General features: G+C 42.6%; 1 protein-coding gene across 3 annotated transcripts in view; it reads right to left on the bottom strand.

Moving 5' to 3' along the window:
* Positions 1 to 942: 942 nt before the first annotated feature.
* phactr2 (phosphatase and actin regulator 2) overlaps positions 943 to 23,748 on the bottom strand; it is a 51,419-nt gene continuing 28,613 nt past the window's right edge. The window contains exons 3-13 of one of the 3 annotated variants that reach the window (XM_014179906.3): positions 21,788 to 21,862; positions 21,176 to 21,316; positions 14,252 to 14,506; positions 12,366 to 12,909; positions 10,830 to 11,011; positions 10,239 to 10,395; positions 9,934 to 9,989; positions 7,559 to 7,620; positions 3,588 to 3,725; positions 2,841 to 2,917; positions 943 to 2,673 (exon numbers count right to left, since the gene is read on the bottom strand). In XM_014179906.3, the coding sequence (XP_014035381.2) occupies positions 2,658 to 2,673; positions 2,841 to 2,917; positions 3,588 to 3,725; positions 7,559 to 7,620; positions 9,934 to 9,989; positions 10,239 to 10,395; positions 10,830 to 11,011; positions 12,366 to 12,909; positions 14,252 to 14,506; positions 21,176 to 21,316; positions 21,788 to 21,862 (1,703 nt within the window). In that variant the 3' untranslated portion in view covers positions 943 to 2,657. The remainder of the gene's footprint in view (positions 2,674 to 2,840; positions 2,918 to 3,587; positions 3,726 to 7,558; positions 7,621 to 9,933; positions 9,990 to 10,238; positions 10,396 to 10,829; positions 11,012 to 12,365; positions 12,910 to 14,251; positions 14,507 to 21,175; positions 21,317 to 21,787; positions 21,863 to 23,748) is intronic. The other 2 variants (XM_014179908.3, XM_014179909.3) reach the window with 2 other exon arrangements.

Genomic DNA, 23,748 nt, shown 5'->3' with positions numbered 1-23,748 from the left:
TCATATTGCTGAGCCTGTGAAACCAATGGCCAATATCACAAATATGTGCACAGATGTAAGTAGGAGGTTGGTGGCACGAGAAGGTAACGATGGGAGCGGAATCGGGAATGGTATCAAGTACATCAAACACATGGTTTCTAGGTGTTTGATGCCATTCCATTCCCTCCGTTCCTGCCATTATTATGAGCCGTTCTCCCCTCAGCAGCCTCCACTGACAAGCAATGTCGGTTTGACTGCAACTCCTACATTAACCTACAAACTGAAACCAATAAACCCCCATCCATGTGAGTTGTGTTGATGTAACCCAATGGAAAGTTATACAAATTGACATACTGCATCTGTCTTACTTCTAGTAAAATGTTAAGACATTTAAGAAACTTTTAAACCATCTGTGTGTTTAGCAGGTGTCAAACAAACAGCTTAAAAGTAACCCATTCCACTCCAATAGACATTCACATAAAGTATCTTCCACACACATATTAGCTACATATATTTCCAGCACAGAGATACACTGCTTCAAAATATGACAAAGAATATTACTTGAGACGTGTGGTCTCAAGTGTGCAGTCCTGCCTGTAAGTTTGACCCTTCTAAGAGACTGAACATTTTACTTTTGGCACTTGATGCTGCCTAGGTCCACAGAGGTGCTTTGGACTATCCCTTCTCCACTGGGATCAATGGCCAAGGACCAGATAGAAAGACAATATGCCACTGAGAACGAGCGCACCCCCTCCTGCTCAGCTTTTAATTGACCCACTCAATGGCTTCACAGTTGACTGCACGGTGGGCTCAGGCCAGGCAGACATTACTTTCCACTGCACAGATGATTTTCAACACAAACACACTTCTACAACATTTGGATCCGGGCCACTTTAAAGCCATTGTGCACAATGATCACAGAAGCAGTACGAAAAAAGGTATCTCATAAAAACCAATACACAATGACGGTGAGACATACAGTGTGTATTTTCATACATATACATGACATCCTAATGGATGTCTAAGTCAACATGTGACATCAATTCAGTGGCCATGGGGTCACTTTCAGTCTATGTAGCTAATACTGAAGGGTTATGGCATCTTCCTCCTGAGCATACACCGTTGATGTTTCGCATAAATGGTATCCACAGTTACGTGATCAACAACTGAAAAATAAAGACATTTAGAGGCATATGATGCACATATAGACCTATATGCATGATAAATATGGGAGTGACAATAACTGCATATACATTACTATTATGTACATGACATAATTCAAAGATACAGTACTCACATATGAACAGCACATAGCGCCATCAATCGAGATGGGGGGGGGGGGGGGGTTAAAAAGAAACTACGAAATTTGTCCTGTTCATCACATCAGTGTAAAAATCTATCAGGTAATTGGCAGTAATGTTGTGATCATGCATCAGATATACATTTTCTTACAAAAAAATCTATAGAACGAGAAAGAAATGGACATGAATACTGTGGTTCTCCTCCCATATTCTACACCTGCCCTTAGCAGTCTGAAATGAATATACATTCTGATGGATTGGTACACCTGATCACAGAAATGTCAAAGAAATGCTTTACAAAAGACATTTTATGATCAGGAAAAAAGGGTCTGTAAAATGCTAACATTTACCACATCCTTTCAAACTACACAGACCATCCATTACGAACAGCTCAACCAATCAAAAGCAGACCAATTGTGTCTGAACTTGCTCTAAATTTGGAAACTCACTGGATGACTTGCAGATAGAGGGGAATTTGCATAGTATTGCCTACACCAATCAAAAGGGTCCACTCTTCTCTGTCCCCATAAAGATATGCTCAATAATGGTAACTTACAGTTCCAAAAAGCATGACACATATAGTAATGATACATAATGCTTAGTATCTAGGCACAATTCATGTAGTCCCAGCCACCTTAAGATCAGCATGAACAATCACCCCTTAAAACAAGACCTAAAACACCTTCATTTCCACCATCAAAACCAAATGGCAGTAAAAGTGACCATTCTTTCTTAAACACTCCTTTCCATGCACTTACATTACATTAAGCTTACGACTATGTGTTTAACTTTTTGATTTGTTTATATTTTTCATTGCACTGTTGAGGAAGCTCGCAAGTAAGCATTTAATTGCACCGTTTATGCTGTATTGATTTGATTACCGTTACCCTTGGCTGGACTTGCCTAACCTACAACATCGCCATAGTTGCAAAACCATTTCCCTTCCACAGGGACTTGGTCAAAGCTTGTTAGGGGGCGTTAGGGGAAGCCAACAGGTACAGTATGTGGGTAATTCAATCAGCGCTGTGTTACAAAGTGCAACAGTTTTTTTCTTCATGGTGTGCAAAGACGGTGAATGGGCATGGGCTCGGCCCATTCACATTCTCTGGATGGATATTGGCCTCTCGCTCTCTCTGTATCTTTCCACACAACACTAAAGCTCAGTCTGGTCTGTGTAACCAGGTGTGGCCCAATGTCATTGATCTCTATAGCTGGAGACCGGTTTGCCCCAGGGGACATTGTCCATGTGTCCGTGCCTAGGGGCATCTAGGCTCCCGGCTTCGGTGAAGCCCACAGCGGGACACAGGGCAGCGGGAAGAAAGAGCCCTCAGGCAGGGCCGGCAGCTGACCAGGACCCCCACTGGAGAAATAGACACCTCAGGGCCGATGGAACCTGCCAAGGCACAGGGAAAACAGATGCTGTTGGTTCAGAACGGCAGTCTACCTATTATAGTACACTGCATACTAGGGCTAAATCAAACAGCAGTTTATTATCTTGTATGACTCATAACATAATGTAGTATAATGGCTGGGGGTCAATAAGGTCGAAGTTGTCATTACCTGGTGAATTGCTTGCTCTCTTCATGAACTTCCATCTCTTTGCTTTTGAACTCATTCAGTTCTTTACGGATAGCAGCCTGAGGGAATATAAACATTCAAGATCAAAGTCTTCATTTACAAAGAAAAAATGTCAGAACATCAATACTTTCAGACAGGTAAACATGTTTCATATAACTGAAGATTAAAGATGCAATATGCAGAAATCGCTCCACCATTTCATGGTGGCTAAAATTTGAATAATTTGCCTAACTTCAGTTTGTGACAAAACAAGAAATGCAGTGTAGAGAATCATTGTACTATCTAAACCACTGTGAGATATATTTTCAATAACCCAAAATATTGTATTTTCAGCTGTTTGAAGCTAGTGTACAAAACTGAAAGTAAAAGGTGCAAAATCAAAAGTTAAGAATGGGAAACATAGAAATAGCGCACATAGAACATCACTTTCAATGAGAATGACATATCTATAACTCACATTTCTATGTGAATTTGGTCAGGTTGCCCAAAAAGTTACATATTGCAGCTTTAAATGATAAATCATTATTATTATTTGTGAATAATGTATTTAGAGTATGGTTCAGTTGCTGGCCAGTATGTGGTATGCATGAGGAATAAAATTCTAACAAAACGTTTTTTAATTACACCTTTTTATAACCTGTCTTATTCCAAGTATTTAATCACATTATGAATGTCATGTATTTTAGGTTCTCTTGCAATAACATTATACAGTAGGAGTCTGGGACCCACTTTGTCAGCTGGAGTGAGCCTGGTCCAGGGTTTGTCTGCACGGCGGTCATAGTCCTTAGCATCTGTGCACTCCACATACTCATTGAAGCGCAGAATCCGCCGAGCCACCAGCTCTGCTACTGTGGGCCTCACACTCAGCTACACACACACACACACACACACACACACACACACACACACACACACACACACACACACACACACACACAAGTAACCAGTGATTGACAACTGTAAATTGGGACTTGTAGATAAAACATTTGGGGCCCGGGAGAAGATGGATAGAGAGTTGTGGGAAAAGTTGAACTCCTTCCACGGTGCCATTCTCAATATAGCTGAGGTCAAGCCTCGTTGGCCTAACCCTGGCCAATCCCCTTTTCCCTCCCTACCACCACTGGGGGCGAGCAATCTGAGGAATTTCAAGCAGCCTGATGCTACACTTTGAGGCATGCTGCTCACACGGAGTTGGAATGCCCTACAGTTGCTGAATTTTACATTGTCGAAAAACTAAAAAAAAGTCAACTAATTGACAAGGAACAAATGAGTTAGAAATGTGTTTGGAAATTCAGAAATCAAGACATTGTTTGGTAATTCATTATATTGAGTTCAGTCCATATATTCAGTCGACATGAGATTGACATGTGTTTGGTTCCAGTTATTTCAGTTCCAGCTGTGTCCACCAGATGGATCTGTCTACCAAATATACAGTGCATTCGGAAAGTATTCAGACTCATTGACTTTTTCCACATTTTGTTACATTACAGCCTTGTTCTACAACTGATTAAATAATTCCCCCCCCCCAATCTACACACAATACCTTATAATGACAAAGTGAAAACAGGTTTTTAGAAATGTTTGCACATTTATAAAAACGAATAAACAGAAATACCTTACTTACAAAAGTATTCAGACCCTTTGCTCTGCGACTTGAAATTGAGCTCAGGCGCATCCTGTTTCCATTGATCATCCTTGAGATGTGGTAAATTCAATTGATTGAACATGATTTGGAAAGGCACACACCTGTCAGCAGTTAAAGTTGGAAGTTTACATACACTTAGGTTGGAGTCATTAAAACTCGTTTTTCAACCACTCCACAAATTTCTTCTTAACAAACTATAGTTTTGACAAGTCGGTTAGGACACAAGTAATTTTTCCAACAATTGTTTACAGAAAGATTATTTCACTTATAATTCACTGTTTCACAATTCCAGTGGGTCAGAAGTTTACATCCACTAAGTTAACTGTGCCTTCAAACAGCTTGGAAAATTCCATAAAATTATGTCATGGCTTTAGAAGCTTCTGATAGGCTAACTGACATCATTTGAGTCAATTGGAGGTGTACCTGTGGATGTATTTCAAGGCCTACCTTCAAACCCAGTGCCTCTTTGCTTGACATCATGGGAAAATCAAAAGAAATCAGCCAAGACTTAAGAAAAAAAAACTGTAGACCTCCACAAGTCTGGTTCATCCTTGGGAGCAATTTCCAAAACGCCTGAAGGTACCACATTCATCTGTACAAACAATAGTACGCTACTACAAACACCATGGGACCACGCAGTCGTCATACAGCTCAGGAAGGAGACGCGTTCTGTCTCCTAGAGATGAACGTACTTTGGTGCGAAAAGTGCAAATCAATCCCAGAACAACAGCAAAGGATCTTGTGAAGATGCTGGAGGAAACCGATACAAAAGTATCTATATCCACAGTGAAAGAGTCCTATATCGACATAACCTGAAAGGCCGCTCAGCAAGGAAGAAGCCACTGCTCCAAAACCGACATAAAAAAGCCAGACTACGGTTTGCAACTGCACATGGGGACAAAGATGGTACTTTTTGGAGAAATGTCCTCTGGTCTGTTGAAACAAAAATATAACTATTTGGCCATAATGACCATTGTTATGTTTGGAGAAAAAAGGGGGAGGCTTGCAAGCTGAAGAACACCATCCCAACCGTGAAGCACAGGGGTGGCAGCATCATGTTGTCGGGGTGCTTTGCTGCAGGAGGGACTGGTGCATTTCACAAAATAGATGGCATCATGAGGCAGGAAAATTACATGGATATATTGAAGCAACATCAAGACATCAGTCAGGAAGTTAAAGCTTGATTGCAAATGGGTCTTCCAAATGGACAATGACCACAAGCATACTTCCAAAGTTGTGGCAAAATGGCATAAGGACAACAAAGCCAAGGTATTGCAGTGGCCATCACAAAGCCCTGACCTCAATCCCATAGAAGATTTGTGGGCAGAACTGAAAAAGCATGTGCGAGCAAGGAGGCCTACAAACCTGACTCAGTTACACCAGCTCTGTCAGGAGGAATGGGCCAAAATTCACTCAACTTATTGTGGGAAGCTTGTGGAAGCATACCCGAAAAGTTTGACCCAAGTTAAACAATTTAAAGGCAATGCTACTAAATACTAATTGAGTGCATGTAAACTTCTGACCCACTGGGAATGTGATGAAAGACATAAAAGCTGACATAAATCCTTCTCTCTACTATTATTCTGACATTTCACATTCCTGAAATAAAAGTGGTGATCCTAACTGACCTAAGACAGGGAATTTTTACTAGGATTAAATGTCAGGAATTGTGAAAAAACGGAGTTTAAACGTATTTGACTAAGGTATATGTAAACTTCAACTGTATATAAAAAGGTCCCACAGTTGACAGTTCATGTCAGAGCAAAAACCAAGCCATGAGGTCGAAGGAATTGTCCGTAGAGCTCTGAGACAGGATTGTGTCGAGGCACAGATCTGGGGAAGGGTACCAAAACAATTGGGTCCCCAAGAACACAGTGGTGTCCATAATTCTTAAATGGAAGAAGTTTCCCACCACCAAGACTCTTCCTAGAGCTGGCCGCCCGGCCAAACTGAGCAATCGGGGGAGAAGGCCCTTGGTCAGGGAGTTGACCAAGAACCCAATGGTCACTCTGACATGGCTCCAGAGTTCCTCTGCGAAGATTAGAGAATCTTCCAGAAGGACAACCATCTCTGCAGCACTCCACCAATTAGGCCTTTATGGTAGTGTGGCCAGACGGAAGCCACTCCTCAGTAAAAAGTGTATGACTGCCCGCTTGGAGTTTGCCAAAAGTCACCTAAAGACTCTCAGACCATGAGAAACAAGATTCTCTGGTTTGATGAAACCAAGATTGAACTCTTTGGCCTGAATGCCAAAGAGTTCTACGGTCATTGTCATCTACGGTGAAGCATGGTGGTGGCAGCATCATGATGTGGGGATGTTTTTCAGCGGCAGAGACGGGAAGACTAGTCAGGATAGATGGAAAGATTAACGGAGCAAAGTACAGAGAGACCCTTGATGAAAACCTGCTCCAGAGCGCTCAGGACCTCAGACATGGGCCAAGGTTCACCTTCCAACAGGAGAGCGACCCTAAGCACATAGCCAAGACAACGCAGGAGTGGCTTCGGGACAAGTCTCTGAATGTCCTTGAGTGGCTCAGCAAGAGCCCGAACATCTCTGGAGAGACCTGAAAATAGCTGTGCAGCGACACTCCCCATCCAACCTGACCGAGCTTGAGAGGATCTGCAGTGAAGAATGGGAGAAACTCCCCAAATTCAGGTTGTGCCAAGCGTCATACCCATGAAGACTCAAGGCTGTAATCGCTGCCAAAGGTGCTTCAAAAAAGTACTGAGTAAAGGGTCTGAATACTTTTGTAAATGTGACATTTCATTATTATTATTATTTTATTTATTTATTAATGTGCAAAAATGTAAAACGTTGTTGTCTTTGTCATTATGGGGTATTGTGTGTAGATTGATGAGGAGCAAAAAAAACAATTGAATCCATTTTAGAATAAGGCTGTAACGTAACAAAATGTGGAAAAAAATCAAGGGGCCTGAATACTTTCCGAATGCCCTGTATCAACACGAGTCATTATATGAATTATATGTCTAATGAGATGCAGACATTCAGCAAGCCTAGTATTGGTGTGCCTAAATAAAGTATAAATGACAGTACCTTTCGGGAGAGTCTCCTTTTAATCTCTTGTATGGCTTCATGTTTATCAGCTTCATTCGTCTCTGCAGTGAAATTAAAAAGAAGTTGTAAGTAGGCTAAGGTGGTACTTCACTGACCAATATAGTGATTGTCAATTAAGCAATGTGGTTAATGGAAAGTCTGGAAATGATACAGTGCTTATCCTTCCCATTGATTTTGGAACGTGCCATATGGCTGCATCTACAAAACAGATGGCCTGGAACATGGACTTATCTCAACATTAGTCTGCTTTTGAGGTCTGAAAACATCTGACAAACTTTAATTTGGAGTCGTACTTTCTTAACCATACATAGTCAACTCTTTAAACCAGAGCAGTGTAGACCTGTGTTATATTCTTCAACAGGTAGTTGTTGAGTGTGTGACAGATGTGCATAGAGTCCCTGGGAGGCGTGCAACCTTTGCCATCTGCTTTCAATAAGGCAACAGGCAGTTAACTGCCCTCTCCCTCTCAGCCTCATGTATTATGATTCTACCACAAAGATCTCATAAATAATCTTGCTGGGGTGTTTACTGCATTACAACAACAAAATGGCCCCTTCTTTCACTGCTTCCTGTTTAATAGACAGGAAATCTCCACGTGAGCATTGACTGTATTACAGGAACATGTTTTAAGCCTGTTGATCAAATGGTAGTCCTTAGATTTGCCTGTAAAGTGTGTCCCGATGCACTTTAGATTAAGTTTGATTTGCTTAGAACAAAGTTAGCTTCTAGGCGATAGAGAGAATGACCAGGTAAACATAAATAACACATTCCTATTGACTTTTATCCTGACCTTCTCTGACCCAAAAATGTAAAACATTGTCTGGCACGATAAGAGCTCAAGATGTTATCCTCTTAAAAATGTTAATGTTCACTGGTCATGCTCAATCTGGCGTAATGTGTTTCACAAAATTGATTTCCTAACCAATAAACTGGGCAAGTAGATGAGCCATCAGTCGATAACTGGCCTCCCCCCACATCAATGCACCATTAGACCTTGATGCACAGCTGTCCAGGCCAGGAGAACAACTTCACCTTTGTCTTGGATTCCAGCGGGACTAATTTATTCACATACACCGTCTCCTTATGAAAACGTAACTAGTCTAGCATCAACCTTTGACTGAATGGGATAAAGTCATCAGCTTTTTAGGTCATGTGGAACTGAACTATCTACACTGAACAAAAATAAACGCAACATATAAAGTGTTGGTCTCTGCCAAGATAATCCATCCCCCTGACAGGTGTGGCATATCAAGAATCTGATTAAACAGCATGATCATGACACCGGTGCACCTTGTGCTGGGGACAATAAAAGGCCACTCTAAAATATGCATCTTTGTCACACTACACAATGCCACAGATGTCTCAAGTTGAGGGAGTGTGCAATTTGCATGCAGGAATGTCCACCAGAGCTGTTGCCAGATAATTGAATGTTCATTTCTCTACCATAAGCTGCCTCCAACGTTGTTTTAGAGAACCGCAGACCACGTGTATGGCGTCTTGTGGGCGAGTGGTTTGCTAATGTCAATGTTGTGAAAAAAGTGGCCCATGGTGGCGGTGGGGTTATGGTATGGGTAGGCATAAACTACAGACAACAAACACAATTACATTTTAAATCGATGGAAATTTGAATGCACAGAGATACCGTGACGAGATCCTGGAGGTCCATTGTCGTGCCATTCATCCGCCACCATCACCTCATGTTTCAGCATTATAATCCACAGCCCCATGTCGCAAGGATCTGTACACAATTCTTGAAAGCTGAAAATGTCCCAGTTCTTCCATGGCCTGCATACTCACCAGACATGTCACCCATTGAGCATGTTTGGGATGCTCTGGATCGACGTGTACGACAGCGTGTTCCAGTTCCTGCCAATATCCAGAAACTTCGCACAGCCATTGAAGAGGAGTGGGACAACATTCCACAGGCCACAATCAACAGCCTGATCAACTATGCGAAGGAGATGTTTCGCCCTGCATGAGGCAAATTATGGTCACACCAGATACTGACTAGTTTTCTGATCCACGCCCCTATCTGTTTTTTTAAAGGTATCGGTGACCAACAGATGTATACCTGTATTCCAAGTCATGTGAAATCCATAGATTAGGGCCTAATTTTTTACATTTAAATTGACTGATTTTCTTATATGAACTGTAACTCAAATAACAATTTAAAAGATTTGACTGTTGCGTTTATATTTTTGTTCAGTATATAATCTGAAAAACACACATGACCAAAGCCAGAAGACAAACAGACCTTGTGTGGAGGAAATGTTTTGTACAGTACTAAGGGGTTGTCTGACTGGGGCCAATGTGGTGCTGTCTGTCTGTGGTGGCATCTGTCTGTCGTCACTCACGTTTCAGAATGTTCCTCTGCTCCAGTTCCTCAGTGCTGGGCCTCTGACTAAGTCGTCTGTGAGGGACAGAGGGAGAATGAAACGAGACAATACCTCAGTGATTTGGGAACAGGGGTGAGTTCCCCAAAAGCTTTGTAGCACTAAGATCATCTTAAGTCCCTTAGATGAAAGAGGATTTTAGTGCTACCAAGTTTTCGGAAATCTCACACCAGAACAGTTATTTCAGATGAAATACGATCTTAAATACACACAATGCATGTGTAGGCGTGTGTGTGTCTATATGACTCCATGGGTGTACTCTGTACCTCACTAGCTTGGAGTGAATCTGTTGCCGGAGTTCCTGCCTCTCGGTCTCAGAGGTGCGAGGCAGGATGTTCTTCTCCTCCAGCTCTCGCTTGCTGGGCCGGTTGCCCAGTTTGATGGCCAGGGTGTCCCTGCGGCGAATCTTACTGGCTAGGGAGCCTACAAAACCAATAATAATCCTGAAAATCTAGCTAGCCCCTTCCCCCAGCCTACGCCATGCAGGCTGCCCCCAGAGAGTCTTAAAATGGGCTGAGTCAGAGGACAAGAGTACGGCATTATAGGAATGTGTGCTGTGCAGTAAATATAAAATATAAGTCAAGAAGTACATATAAAACCACCAATAAAGAGTGTGGAAACACAATAAGTGAGATTGTTATCAAGGTTGTTTTCATTGTTTCTAGTCCTTCTTTCTAGTCTTTGTTTGTAGTCCTTTTTTGTTGTTCTTGTTTCTAGTCCTTGTTTCTGGTGCACGAGTGGCTACGGACTAATTTGTTGCAAAGGCTGGACAGACAGATATTTAACACATGCGGACTGACTAAAAAGGCTAGAGTACAATGAGCTTTAAGCTTCTATATCTGCGACGGATTCCTTACTTGTGGTATACTCGTCCTCCTCATCCTCGTCTTCGTCTCGGTAGAGGATGGGCCCATCTGAGTCGGAGTCGCTGACTGTGGACTGGTAGTCAGACTCCGTAGTGCTGTCTGGGATGACCGTAACCTCTGGGCTCTCCAGGTTAACACTGTGGAGCTTCTTCTCTCCAATCCCATTGGTAGGCCTGGAGTCACATCATCAAAACCCTGATAAACCATTCTTACCGGTTTGATTTATCTTGTCTTCTGATTTATTTATCATGTCCATTGTTTTCCTTGTTGCATAATGGAAAATGTCGATATACAAACTCTAATGAAGGGTATATAGACCAAAAATGCTGGTGATAACAGGCCTTTTCTTTCCCAACAGTCTTTTCCTCATGAATCTGGTATCATGCAAGTCATGTGAACTATCATCTTTCCAAATGGTTTAAGGCCTATAACACAGACAGAGCTCTGTGACTTACTGTCCCAATTCAAGTTATACCAGTTCAGCTCAGGGCTATGAAGGCCATTTATGACATCTATGCTGACTCAGACGTGTGTGTGTGAGAGAGAGACAACCATTTGCCACACCACCAAATGTTTAAATAGAGGGCTGAAATAGGTTACTCCCTATTACACAGCAGCCATTATGAATTATGACAACATTGAATCCAGGTAGCGGTAAATGGTAAACTAGGCTGCTGATGCTGCTAAAATATTTACATCATTTTCTGGGCTTTGAACTCAAGCTGTGGTGCCGTTCATCATCAGAACAGTACTTCGGCAATGAGGAGCCATCTAAGAATACAGCACATAGTAAAATGTGAAGGTTGAAAACTAAGAACAACAGCTTTTAGAATGCATACTGTGAGTGGTAGTGACTATAAAGGTAGAGTATTGTACATGTATAGACTTTGACCTTTGTGTTGACCTACTGTTGAACACATGACCAAGTGCAATACCAGTGGGAAATAATCCAGTAAAGCAAAACCTATCAGAATTATGTTCCCACACAGGATAGCTTTTCACACTGCTATGCCATCTTCTGCAGTACTGTGTGACTCCCAATGCTGACCATCTCAAGCTGCAAAACACTGAGAATGACGAACAACATTGCCGCCACAGTTGAAACTTTTCAAATCAATTTACACTACACGTGCAGTAAGAATTACACCATGTATTCAATGGAGTTTTCTAAAGCACACTGTTCTATTTTGGGAATCATGACTGTGGTAAAGAGCTTTCCCACCAATGCCACCAGATTTCATTCTAAAGTTTCATGACAGCAATTATGATGTAAGACCACATTTTATTTTCTTCAGTTTGGAGGAGACTTTTAATTCCAACCTGGGTCAAATATATAACTCAACTATTTTCAAATAGTTGATTTAATTGGCCTGGTTCAATGAAACAGTCCCAAAAGTGCAGAATTCAAGCTATATCAAGTGTACCTCACACATCTTAAATACTTGAAAGTGTGTTTGACCCAGGTCTTCCCATAGGATTTTTCTGCATTAGAAGCCTATAGATCTGTGTTGCAGTATCGATACGTACCACTGACGTTTCTCTAACTCATGGTCTGCGTCCCCCGACTGTTGCACACGGTCACCACCTTCATCTTCCCCAGTCCCCAGGGCTTCCTCCATGGAGCTCTCGCTATGAGACTCGGTGAAGAAAGTGTCCTCAGTGGCGTTGTTGACCAGAGGGGCCTTCTCCCCAGGGTCCTGAGGACTGGCTCCTGAGGCATTGTCTTTATCCATTCCAGTCAGAGAGGAGTCATCCTGAGCAGCAGGCCTGCCCTCTGGGCCAGAAGAGGGCTCCTCCTTGCACCCCTGGTTCCCATGCCCATCCCCAGTGCCCGGGACCCGCCTCTCTCCAGAAAGGCTGTCTGTCTCTGGGGAGGCCTTGGGAGCTCCAGAGAAGCTGGAAGGGTCAGTTACTAGTTGGAGGACGCGCTTGTTTGTCTTATCTGTCCCAGTTGGGTTGGCAGGCCTGTCCTTGGAGGTCTTTGTGGTACGCGGTGTGGACGATGAGGAGGATGAGGACTGGGCCGTGCTCTTGGATGTGCCTCCAGTTTTCTTAGGATGAGAGGATTTGGCTGAGAGGAGAGGAAACTTCATTAGATCTATGTTAAACACAATGGCAAAAACGGTCTGATGTCCTGTTGCATTTTATGCGCTTTTGTTAGTGCATTCATGTCAAATGACCTGCCCAGGCACTAAAAACGAACATGAGCCTTTTGTCTAAGTCTGACACATTAACAGTCAATGATGCATTGTCCCTGACAAAAAACATATATTACTTCTATAGAATGTTGGTGGTCATGTGACAGAATAAGAAGAGTAAAATAATAATTATTATTTAGTTGGTGCTTATATTTGTCCTATTTCACACATGTACAAGTGTGTATTATAAGCATTCCTTTTTTTGCATATCCCAACTCTCCCTGAGACACCTTCATAGAGTGGGGTCATGGCCAGGGTCTGAGAGTCAAATATTATTAGTGGCTGTGAAAGAGGTCGTAATGTGGATAAGCCATTTGGCAGATCTACAAAAGCTATTCAAAACCAAATAAACTACTGACACTCAACAAGAGAACAATGTGCACTCAAAATTATTATAGGCAGAGGATAACAATGGATATTAAACAGAAACAGAAATATCAACAGCCCAAAATCTGGCATTTCTTCTAAGAAACTCATAAAATACCAAGTTAGGCATGCCCATTACAATCAACACAATTGTCCCTGGGTAGTGCAGTTTACTCCAGTGGGGTCAAACAAGTCACATGCACGGACGCTGGCGCCCGCACACACACACACACACACACACACACACACACACACACACACACACACACACACACACACACACACACACACACACACACACACACACACACACACACACACACACACACACACACACACACACACACACACACACACACACACACACACACACACACACACACACACACACACACACACACACACACACACACACACACACACACACGTCATGGCCACATCGCCCTGGGAAACCAAACGATCCATGAACCAGATAATCATGCACCAAAGACAAAAAAAGCAAGGGTTTTCAGAAACCCTCGGAGGCAGGCAGGCAGGCAGGCAGGCAGGCAGGGGAACAAAGATGGGACACACAGTGTATCTTATTGTAGTGCTATGCTGTCTGAAAATGGAGAAGTCTCGGCAAGCAACTCTCTGTACACACTCTCCTCACTTCCTGTTTCACAACAAGAACAATTCAACTACTGTAGATCCCTAGCTTTCTAGTATGGACACTACCATTCAATCCTGAAGGGGAACAAGGAGGGATGGACAGATAGGCGGTGGGAGGCCTTTCACATGCGAAGACGGGTGCATTCTCCATGCCAACAGGGTTCTCTCTCCCAACCAACCAGTGCCACTGATACTCACCGTTCCCAATGTAATTGTTTCGAGGGTTTTGTTTGGGCGGCAGAGCGGAAGCTTGCTTGCCTGTGCTTTTGGGAAGCTTTTTAACACCAGCGGTCCCGTCCCTGCGCCCTGCTGTAGCCCCACCAGCTGATTTGGGAGGAGCGGTGGTGGGATGTTTTTTAGCCTCCCGCGTTCTGGCCTGGTTTCCTTTTGGAGTAGCTTTGATTTCATTCCTCACTAAGGGAGGTAGAGGAGGGGGGAGCAGAGCAACCTCTCCTGTAATTTACCAAACCCAGATGGAGGGAGTCAGGGAGAGACAAACACAAGGGTGGGACCATGTAGAAAAATGTGTCTAGCTAATTCTCGTAAAAGTCGGGAACGTAAAGTGGCTCCATCATGTGCATATCTAAGGTAGGAAGCGAAGTCTAACAGACATGACCTCCAACCTAATGTGTATTATAGTGATGGGAGAATAATTTTTTTAAATTGATACAGTTACATATCGGGATATTATCTTAGATGATATATCGTATTGTTTTGATAATATCGCAATATTATGTATGCACTAGTTGGCTGTACCGGCACCAAAACTCCAGTATCTTGTTCTCCATCTTAGCACTCTTTTTCATCACTTTTATTTCCATGACTGATCAAAACTCGTTGTGCCCTGTATGATACAATGTATGTATGTAGTTTTATTTATTTTATTTCACCTTTATTTAACCAGGTAGGCTAGATGAGAACAAGTTCTAATTTACAACTGCGACCTGGCCAAGATAAAGCAAAGCAGTGCGACACAAACAACAGAGTTACACATGGAATAAACACAATATACAGTCAATAATACAGTAGAAAAAAAGTCCACATACAGTGTGCAAATGAGGTAGAATACCGGAGGTAAGGCAATAAATTGGCCATAGTAGCAAAATAATAACAATATAGCAATTAAACACTGGAGTGATAGATGTGCAGAAGATGAGTGTACAAGTAGAGATACTGGGGTGCAAAGGAGCAAAAATAAATGAAATAGATAACAGTATGGGGATGAAGTAGTTGGATGGGCTATTTACAGATAGGCTATGTACAGGTGCAGTGATCTGTGAACTGCTCTGACAGCTGGTGCTTAAAGCTAGTGAGGGAGATATGAGTCTCCAGCTTCAGTGATTTTTGCAGTTCGTTCCAGTCATTGGCAGCAGAGAACTGGAAGGAATGGCGGCCAAAGGAGGAATTGGCTTTGGGGGTGACCAGTGAAATATACCTGCTGGAGCGCGTGCTACAGGTGGGTGGTGCTATGGTAACCAGTGAGCTGAGATAAGGCGGGGCTTTACATTTACATTACATTACCTAGCAGAGACTTATAGATGACCTGGAGCCAGTGGGTTTGGAAACTAATATGAAGCGAGGGCCAGCCAACGAGAGCATACAGTTTGCAGTGGTGGGTAGTATATGGGGCTTTGGTGACAAAACAGATGGCACTGTGATAGACTGCATTCAATTTGCTGAGTAGTGTTGGAGGCTATTTTGTAAATGACAACGCCGAAGTCAAGGATCGGTAGGATAGTCAGTTTTACAAGGATATGTTTGGCAGCATGAGTGAAGGATGCTTTGTTGCAAAATAGGAAACCGATTCTAGATTTAATTTTGGAATGGAGATGCTTAATATGAGTCTGGAAGGAGAGTTTACAGTCTAACCAGACACCTAGGTATTATTTGTAGTTGTCCACATATTCTAAGTCAGAACCGTCCAGAATAGTGATGCTGGGCGGGCGGGCAGCGATCGGTTGAAGAGCATGCATTTAGTTTTACCTGCATTTAAGAGCAGTTGGAGGCCACGGAAGGAGAGTTATGGCAATGAAGCTCGTCTGGAGGTTAGTTAACAGTGTCCAAAGAAGGGCCAGAAGTATATAGAATGGTGTCGTCTGCGTAGAGGTGGATCAGAGAGGTGGAACAGAGCATCCCAGAGTCGCCTCTTCACTGTTGATGTTGAGACTGGTGTTTTGTGGGTACTATTTAATGAAGCTGCCAGCTGAGGACTTGTGAGGTGTCTGTTTCTCAAACTAGACACTACTGTACTTGACCTCTTGCTCAGTTGTGCACAGGGGCCTCACACTCCTCTTTCTATTCTGGTTAGAGACAGTTTGCGCTGTTCTGTGAAGGGAGTAGTACACAGCGTTGTACGAGATCTTCAGTTTCTTGGCAATTTCTCGCATGAAATAGCCTTCATTTCTCAGAACAAGAATAGATTGACGAGTTTCAGAAGAAAGATCTTTGTTTCTGGACATTTTGAGCCTGTAATCGAACCCACAAATGGTGATGCTGCAGATACTCAACTAGTCTAAAGAAGGCCAGTTATATTGCTTCTTTAAATCAGAACAGTTTTCAGCTGTGCTATCATAATTGCAAAAGTGGTATCTAATGATCATTTAACCTTTTAAAATGATAAACTTGGATTAGCTAAAACAAAGTGCCATTGGAACACAGGAGTGACGGTTGCTGATAATGGGCCTCTGTACGCCTATATACAGTTGAAGTCGGAAGATAACATACACCTTAGCCAAATACATTTGAACTCAGTTTTTCATCATTCCTGACATTTAATCCTAGTAAAAATGCCCTGTCTTAGGTCAGTTAGGATCACCACTTTATTTTAGGAATGTGACATGTCAGAATAATAGTAGAGAGAATGATTTATTTCAGCGTTAATTTCTTGTCGTCACATTTCCAGTGGGTCAGAGGTTTACATACACTCAATTAGTATTTGGCAGCATTGCCTTTAAATTGTTTAACTTGGGTCAAACGTTTTGGGTAGCCTTCCACAAGCTTCCCACAATAAGTTGGGTGAATTTTGGCCCATTCCTCCTGACAGAGCTGGTGTAACTGAGTCAGGTTTGTAGGCCTCCTTGCTCGCACACACTTTTTCAGTTCTTCCCACAAATGTTCTATAGGATTGAGGTCAGGGCTTTGAGATGGCCACTCCAATACCATGACTTTGTTGTCCTTAAGCCATTTTGCCACAACTTTGGAAGTATGCTTGGGAACATTGTCCATTTGGAAGACCCATTTGCGACCAAGCTTTAACTTCCTTACTGATGTCTTGAAATGTTGCTTCAATATAGCCACATAATTTTCCCCCCTCATGATGCCATTATTTTGTGAAGTGCACCAGTCCCTCCGGCAGCAAAGCACCCCCACAAAATTATGCTGCCACCCCCGTGCCTTACAGTTGGGATGGTGTTCTTCGGCTTGCAAGCATCCCCCTTTTTCCTCCAAACATAATAATGGTCACTACGGCCAAACAGTTCTATTTTTGTTTCATTAGAACAGAGGACATTTCTCCAAAAAGTACAATCTTTGTCCCCATGTGCAGTTGCAAACCGTAGTCTGGCTGTATTGTGGCGGTTTTGGAACAGTAGCTTCTTCCTTGCTGAGCGGCCTTTCAGGTTATGTCGATATAGGACTCGTTTCACTGTGGATATAGATACTTTTGTACCTGTTTCCTCCAGAATCTTCACAAGGTCCTTTGCTGTTGTTCTGGGATTGATTTGCACTTTTCACACCAAAGTATGTTCATCTCTAGGAGACAGAACGCGTCTCCTTCCTGAGCGGTATGACGGCTGCGTGGTCCCATGGTGTTTATACTTGCGTACTATTGTTTGTACAGATGAACGTGGTACCTTCAGGCGTTTGGAAATTGCTCCCAAGGATGAACCAGACTTGTGGGGGTCAACAGTTTTTTTGCTGAGGTCTTGGCTGATTTACTTTGATTTTCCCATGATGTCAAGCAAAGAGGCACTGAGTTTGAAGGTAGGCCTTGAAATACATCCACAGGTACACCTCCAATTGACTCAAAGGATGTCAATTAGCCTATCAGAAGCTTCTAAAGCCATGACATCATTTTCTGGAATTTTCCAAGCTGTTTACAGGCACAATCAACTTAGTGGATGTAAACTTCTGACCCACTGGAATTGTGATACAGTGAATTATAAGTGAAATAATCTGTCTGTAAACAATTGTTTGAAAAATTACTTATCTCATGCACAAAGTAGATGTCCTAACTGACTTGCCAAAACTATAGTTTGTTAACAAGGAATTTGTGGAGTGGTTGAAAAACGAGTTTTAATGACTCCAACCTAAGTGTATGTAAACTTCCAACTTCAACTGTATATATAAAATATATACAGTACCAGTCAAAAGTTTGGACACTCCTACTCATTCCAGGGTTTTTCTTTATATTTTCTACATTGTAGAATAATAGTGAAGACATCAAAAGTATGAAATAACACATATGGAATCATGTAGTTACCAAAAAAGTTAAGTAAAACATTTTTTTTTTTTTTAAAGATAAAACAAATCAAAATATATTTTCTTCAAAGTAGCCACCCTTTGCCTTGACAACAGCTTTGCACACTCTTGGCATTCACTCAACCAGCTTCATGAAGTAGTCACCCAGAACCTGGAATGCCTTTCAATTAACAGGTGTGCCTTCTTAAATGTTATTTTATGGAATTTCTTCCCTTCTTAATGCGTTTCAGCCAATCAGTTGTGTTGTGACATGGTAAAGGTGGTATACAGAAGATAGCCCTATTTGGTAAAAGACCAAGTCAATATTATGGCAAGAACAGCTCAAATAAGCAAAGAGAAATGACAGTCCATCGTTACTTTAAGACATGAAGGTCAGTCAATCTGGAAAATGTCAATAACTTTTAATGTTTCTTCAAGTGCAGTCGCAAAAAACCATCAACTGCTATGATGAAACTGGCTCTCATGAGGACCACCACAGGAAAGGAAGACCCAGAGTTACCTCTGCAGCAGAGGATAAGTTCATTAGAGTTACCAGCCCAGAAATTGCAGCTCAAATAAATGCTTCACAGAGTTCAAGTAACAGACACATCTCAACATCAACTGTTCAGAGGAGACTGTGTGAATCAGGCCTTCATGGTCGAATTGCTGCAAAGTAACTACTACTAAAGGACACCAATAAGAAGAAGAGATTTGCTTGGGCCAAGAAACATGAACATTAGACCGGTATAAATCTGTCCTTTGGTCTTATGAATCCGAATTTGAGATTTTTGGTACCAACCGCCGTGTCTGTGAGACGCAGAGTAGGTGAACGGATGATTTTCGTACGTGTGGTTCCCACCGTGAAGCATGGAGGAGGTGTTATGATGGTGCTTTGCTGGTGACACAGTCAGTGATTTATTTAGAATTCAAGGCACACTTATCCAGCATGGCTACTACAGCATTCTGCAGCGATACACCATCCCATCTGGTTTGAGCTTTGTGGGACTATCATTTGTTTTTCGACAGGACAATGACCCAACACACCTCCAGGCTGTATAAGGGTTATTTGACCAAGAAGGAGAGTGATGGAGTGCTGCATCAGATGACCTGGCCTCCACAATCACCCGACCTCAACCCAATTGAGATGGTTTGGGATGAGTTGGACCACAGAGTGAAGGAAAAACAACCAACAAGTGCTCAGCATATGTGGGAACTCCTTCAAGACTGTTGGGAAAGAATTTCAGTTTAAGCTGGTTAAGAGAATGCCAAGAGTGTGCAAATCTGTCATCAAGGCAAAGGGTGGCTACTTTGAAGAATCTCAAATATAATATATCTTTTGATTTGTTTAAACCTTTTTTGGTTACTACATGATTCCATGTGTTTTATTTCATAGTTTTTATGTCTTCACTATTATTCTACACTGTAGAAAATAGTAAAAATAAAGGAAAACCCTTGAATGAGTGGGTGTGTCCAAACTTTTGAATGGTACTGGTACTATATACACAAAATATATGTACTGTATGTATGTACAGTATCCATCTATCTTGGAAGGGTTGGGGAAAAAAGCAGAAGACAAATGTCCATCTAGTATGGACTAATAAAGTATATCTTATAGAGTCATTATAGGATCATTTCTCTTTACATTCTTCTCATCTGAGCTATCACGACCAAGCTCCTGCTGCCTTCAATAATGCAACATATTATTGCCAGGCAGAGCCCTCAGTGCCCGGGCACTTTAGATGAGGCATTGTCTGGGTATCTGCCCTGACAGGGCACCAAATGGCTCCATAATGAACTGAGGCCTCATTTGAATCAGTCTTCCTGACCCACACTGACCAGCTGAACCACTCTGAATGTGTTGTTGGAGAGAGATCTAGCTGGTCATCCCAGTTTGTCTTTGGTCAGCAGTATTAAGTTGGCAGCAGTGTTATTTTTTTTATTTAACCAGGCAAGTCAGTTAAGAACAAATTCTTATTTACAATGACGGCCTAGGAACAGTGGGTTAACTGCCTTGTTCAGGGGCAAAATGACATATTTTTACCTTGTCAGCTTGGGGATTCGATCTAGCAACCTTTCGGTTACTGGCCCAACACTCTAACCACTAGGCTACCTGCCGCTCTAGCAGTAGATTGGCTTACTATTGATCTGAAGAGGCCAGAGCTCTGGCTCCAGTGGTTCAATAGAGGCCCACATTGTGATGGTCAGTAGAGTACTGAGGGCCTTTGATCATTGCAGAAGTGACAGCCTCCTTTTGTCTGCAGGGCTTAAGAATAGGAGATTTCTTTCGTTTCCCTATCTGACTGTCAAGGGGATTTAACATAGGTGTATCTGGATACGTTCTGCTGGAGTGTCAGGGGCTACCGCTAAAAGATCAACAGCGATGGAGATGTGTTAATGGATATGGGATGGAATTTCTTTATTGAGGAACCCCCAAAACACTTAAAAAGCTTCAGATGGCAATACTCCTGCAGGTCTAAAAGGGTGATATTGACCATTAGTGGATGGGTTATTGCTCTGTTCAGACTCCTGCTTGGAGGTCAAAGCCAAAATAGGAAGCGCTAGTGGACACATTCAATTGGAGCTCACCGAATGGATTTAGACCATGCCATTTCATTTAGCTTTGGCCTGCTTGCAGACAAACATGTTAAAAGCATTCCAGTATACCTGCTTTGTCCTCAGCATTCTCCGACCCTTCTGTCTTCTCCTCCAAAGGTGTTTGCAGAGACTCCATGTCAACTTTGACCTCATCTGACCCCACACTAGGCGTTGCATGGCCATTTAGATTCTCAGAGTTCACTGGCTCCTCTGGTGCAAACGAAACATTTAGGAGTTAGCAGGGGGTGAGAATGGGGTACATTTTAGCTGACATTACCTGACATTTAACTGACAGCTATTTTACTACATCCATTAATTATACAGTACACACAAGGAATGTAAGAAGAAAGGAGGCTTCCGTCTCGAGACATTTACCATTAGATTAGCTCCCCTAAGAACAAAATTAAATTTGTCTTCCTTGACGCAGATTTGAGGTAATGTTAAATTGGCGTTTAACAATGCGTGGGAGGGGACTACAGTACAGTGTACCAGGAGGACACAAACAACTTAGATGGAACTGCAGTTTGGGTTTCTTCCCCCATCGTAGCAACAGCTAACATCAGTATTCCACTCCCCGATGACGTAGAGGGAAACGGGGTTTGGAGCGGGACTTCTACACAATACTATAATAAACAAATGGAACACTGTTAGATTTCATACATTTTCCCCGCCATAACTCACCTTGATCGGGAATGAGAACACCTCGTCTTATCAGCTCCTCTCGACTTTGCCTCGTGGAGATTTTCCTCTCCAGAACTATGGAGATGAGCATGGCAGAGTTGTTAATCATTGACCAGATGCAGTCATTAATTCTATGCCTTTTGCAATGACAGGGGAGGATATTACCCACTACACCTGCACCCCACCCTCCCCACCCCACACACACTAAGTTAGGGATTAAATAAAAGCACAGGAACAATTACACAGAGGAATCAATTACAACAGATCATGTGAAAGATGGACAGCTTAGGGAAATGGTTCCATGTTGCAGTCGGGAAAGTAAGCCCATTAAATATGTAAATTATGATCCCTCGAAGGCTTTATGGAACTCCGATTCTCTATCATGTTTTTTTTATTTCACCTTTATTTAACCAGGTAGGCTAGTTGAGAACAAGTTCTCATTTACAACTGTGACCTGGCCGAGATAAAGCAAAGCAGTGCGACACAAACAACAACACAGAGTTACACATGGGATAAACAAAACATACAGTCAATAATACAGTAGAAAAAAGGTCTACATACAGTGTGTGCAAATGAGGTAGGATACCGGAGGGAAGGCAATAAATAGGCCATAGTAGCGAAATAATTACAATATAGCAATTAAACACTGGACTGATAGATGTGCAGAAGGTGAGTGTGCAAGTAGAGATAATGGGTTGCAAAGGAGCAAAATAAATAAAATAAATAACAGTATGGGGGATGAGGTAGTTGGATGTTATATTTACAGATGGGATATGTACAGGTGCAGTGATCTGTGAGCTTCTCTGACAGCTGGTGCTTAAAGCTAGTGAGGGAGATATGAGTCTCCAGCTTCTGTGATTTTTGCAGTTCGTTCCAGTCATTGGCAGCAGAGAACTGGAAGGAAAGGCGGCTGAAGAAGGAATTGGCTTTGGGGGTGAACAGTGAGATATACCTGCAGGAGCGCGTGCTATGGGTGGGTGCTGCTATGGTGACCAGTGAGCTGAGATAAGGCGGGGCTTTACCTAGCAAAGACTTATAGATGACCTGGAGCAGGTGGGTTTGGCGACGAATATGAAGCGAGGGCCAGCCAATGAGAGCATACAGTTTGCAGTGGTGGGTAGTATATAGGGCTTTGGTGACAAAACGGATGGCACTGTGATAGACTGCATCCAATTTGCTGAGTAGAGTGTTGGAGGCTATTTTGTAAATGACATCGTCGAAGTCAAGGATCAGTAGGATAGTCAGTTTTACGAGGGTATGTTTGGCAGCATGAGTGAAGGATGCTTTGTTGCAAAATAGGAAGCCGATTCTAGATTTAATTTTGGATTGGAGATGCTTAATTTGAGTCTGGAAGGAGAGTTTACAGTCCAACCAGACACCTAGGTATTTGTAGTTGTCCACATATTCTAAGTCAGAACCATCCAGAGTAGTGAGGCTGGGCGGGCGGGCAGGTGTGGGCAGCGATCGGTTGAAGAGCATGCATTTAGTTTTACTTGCATTTAAGAGCATTTGGAGGCCACGGAAGGAGAGTTGTATGGCATTGAAGCTAGTCTGGAGGTTAGTTAACACAGTGTCCAAAGAAGGGCCAGAAGTATACAAAATGGTGTCGTCTGCGTAGAGGTGGATCAGAGAATCACCAGCAGCAAGAGTGACATCATTGATGTGTGCAGAGAAAAGAAATCAGCCCGAGAATTGAACCCTGTGGCACCCCCATAGAGACTGCCAGAGGTCCGGACAACAGGACCTCCGATTTGACACACTGAACTCTGTCTGAGAAGTCGTTGGTGAACCAGGCGAGACAGTCATTTGAGAAACCAAGGCTGTTGAGTCTGCCGATATGAATGTGGTGATTGACAGAGTCAAAAGCCTTGGCCAGGCCAATGAATACAGCTGCACAGTATTGGCTCTTATCGATGGCGGATATGATATCGTTTAGGACCTTGAGCATGGCTGAGGGCTGA

This window comes from Salmo salar, chromosome 28, assembly GCF_965601325.2.
Source record: "Salmo salar chromosome 28, fSalSal1, whole genome shotgun sequence".
NCBI lineage: Eukaryota > Metazoa > Chordata > Actinopteri > Salmoniformes > Salmonidae > Salmo > Salmo salar.
Note: the sequence above shows the minus strand (reverse complement) of the source record. Positions and strands in the feature narration are given on the sequence as shown.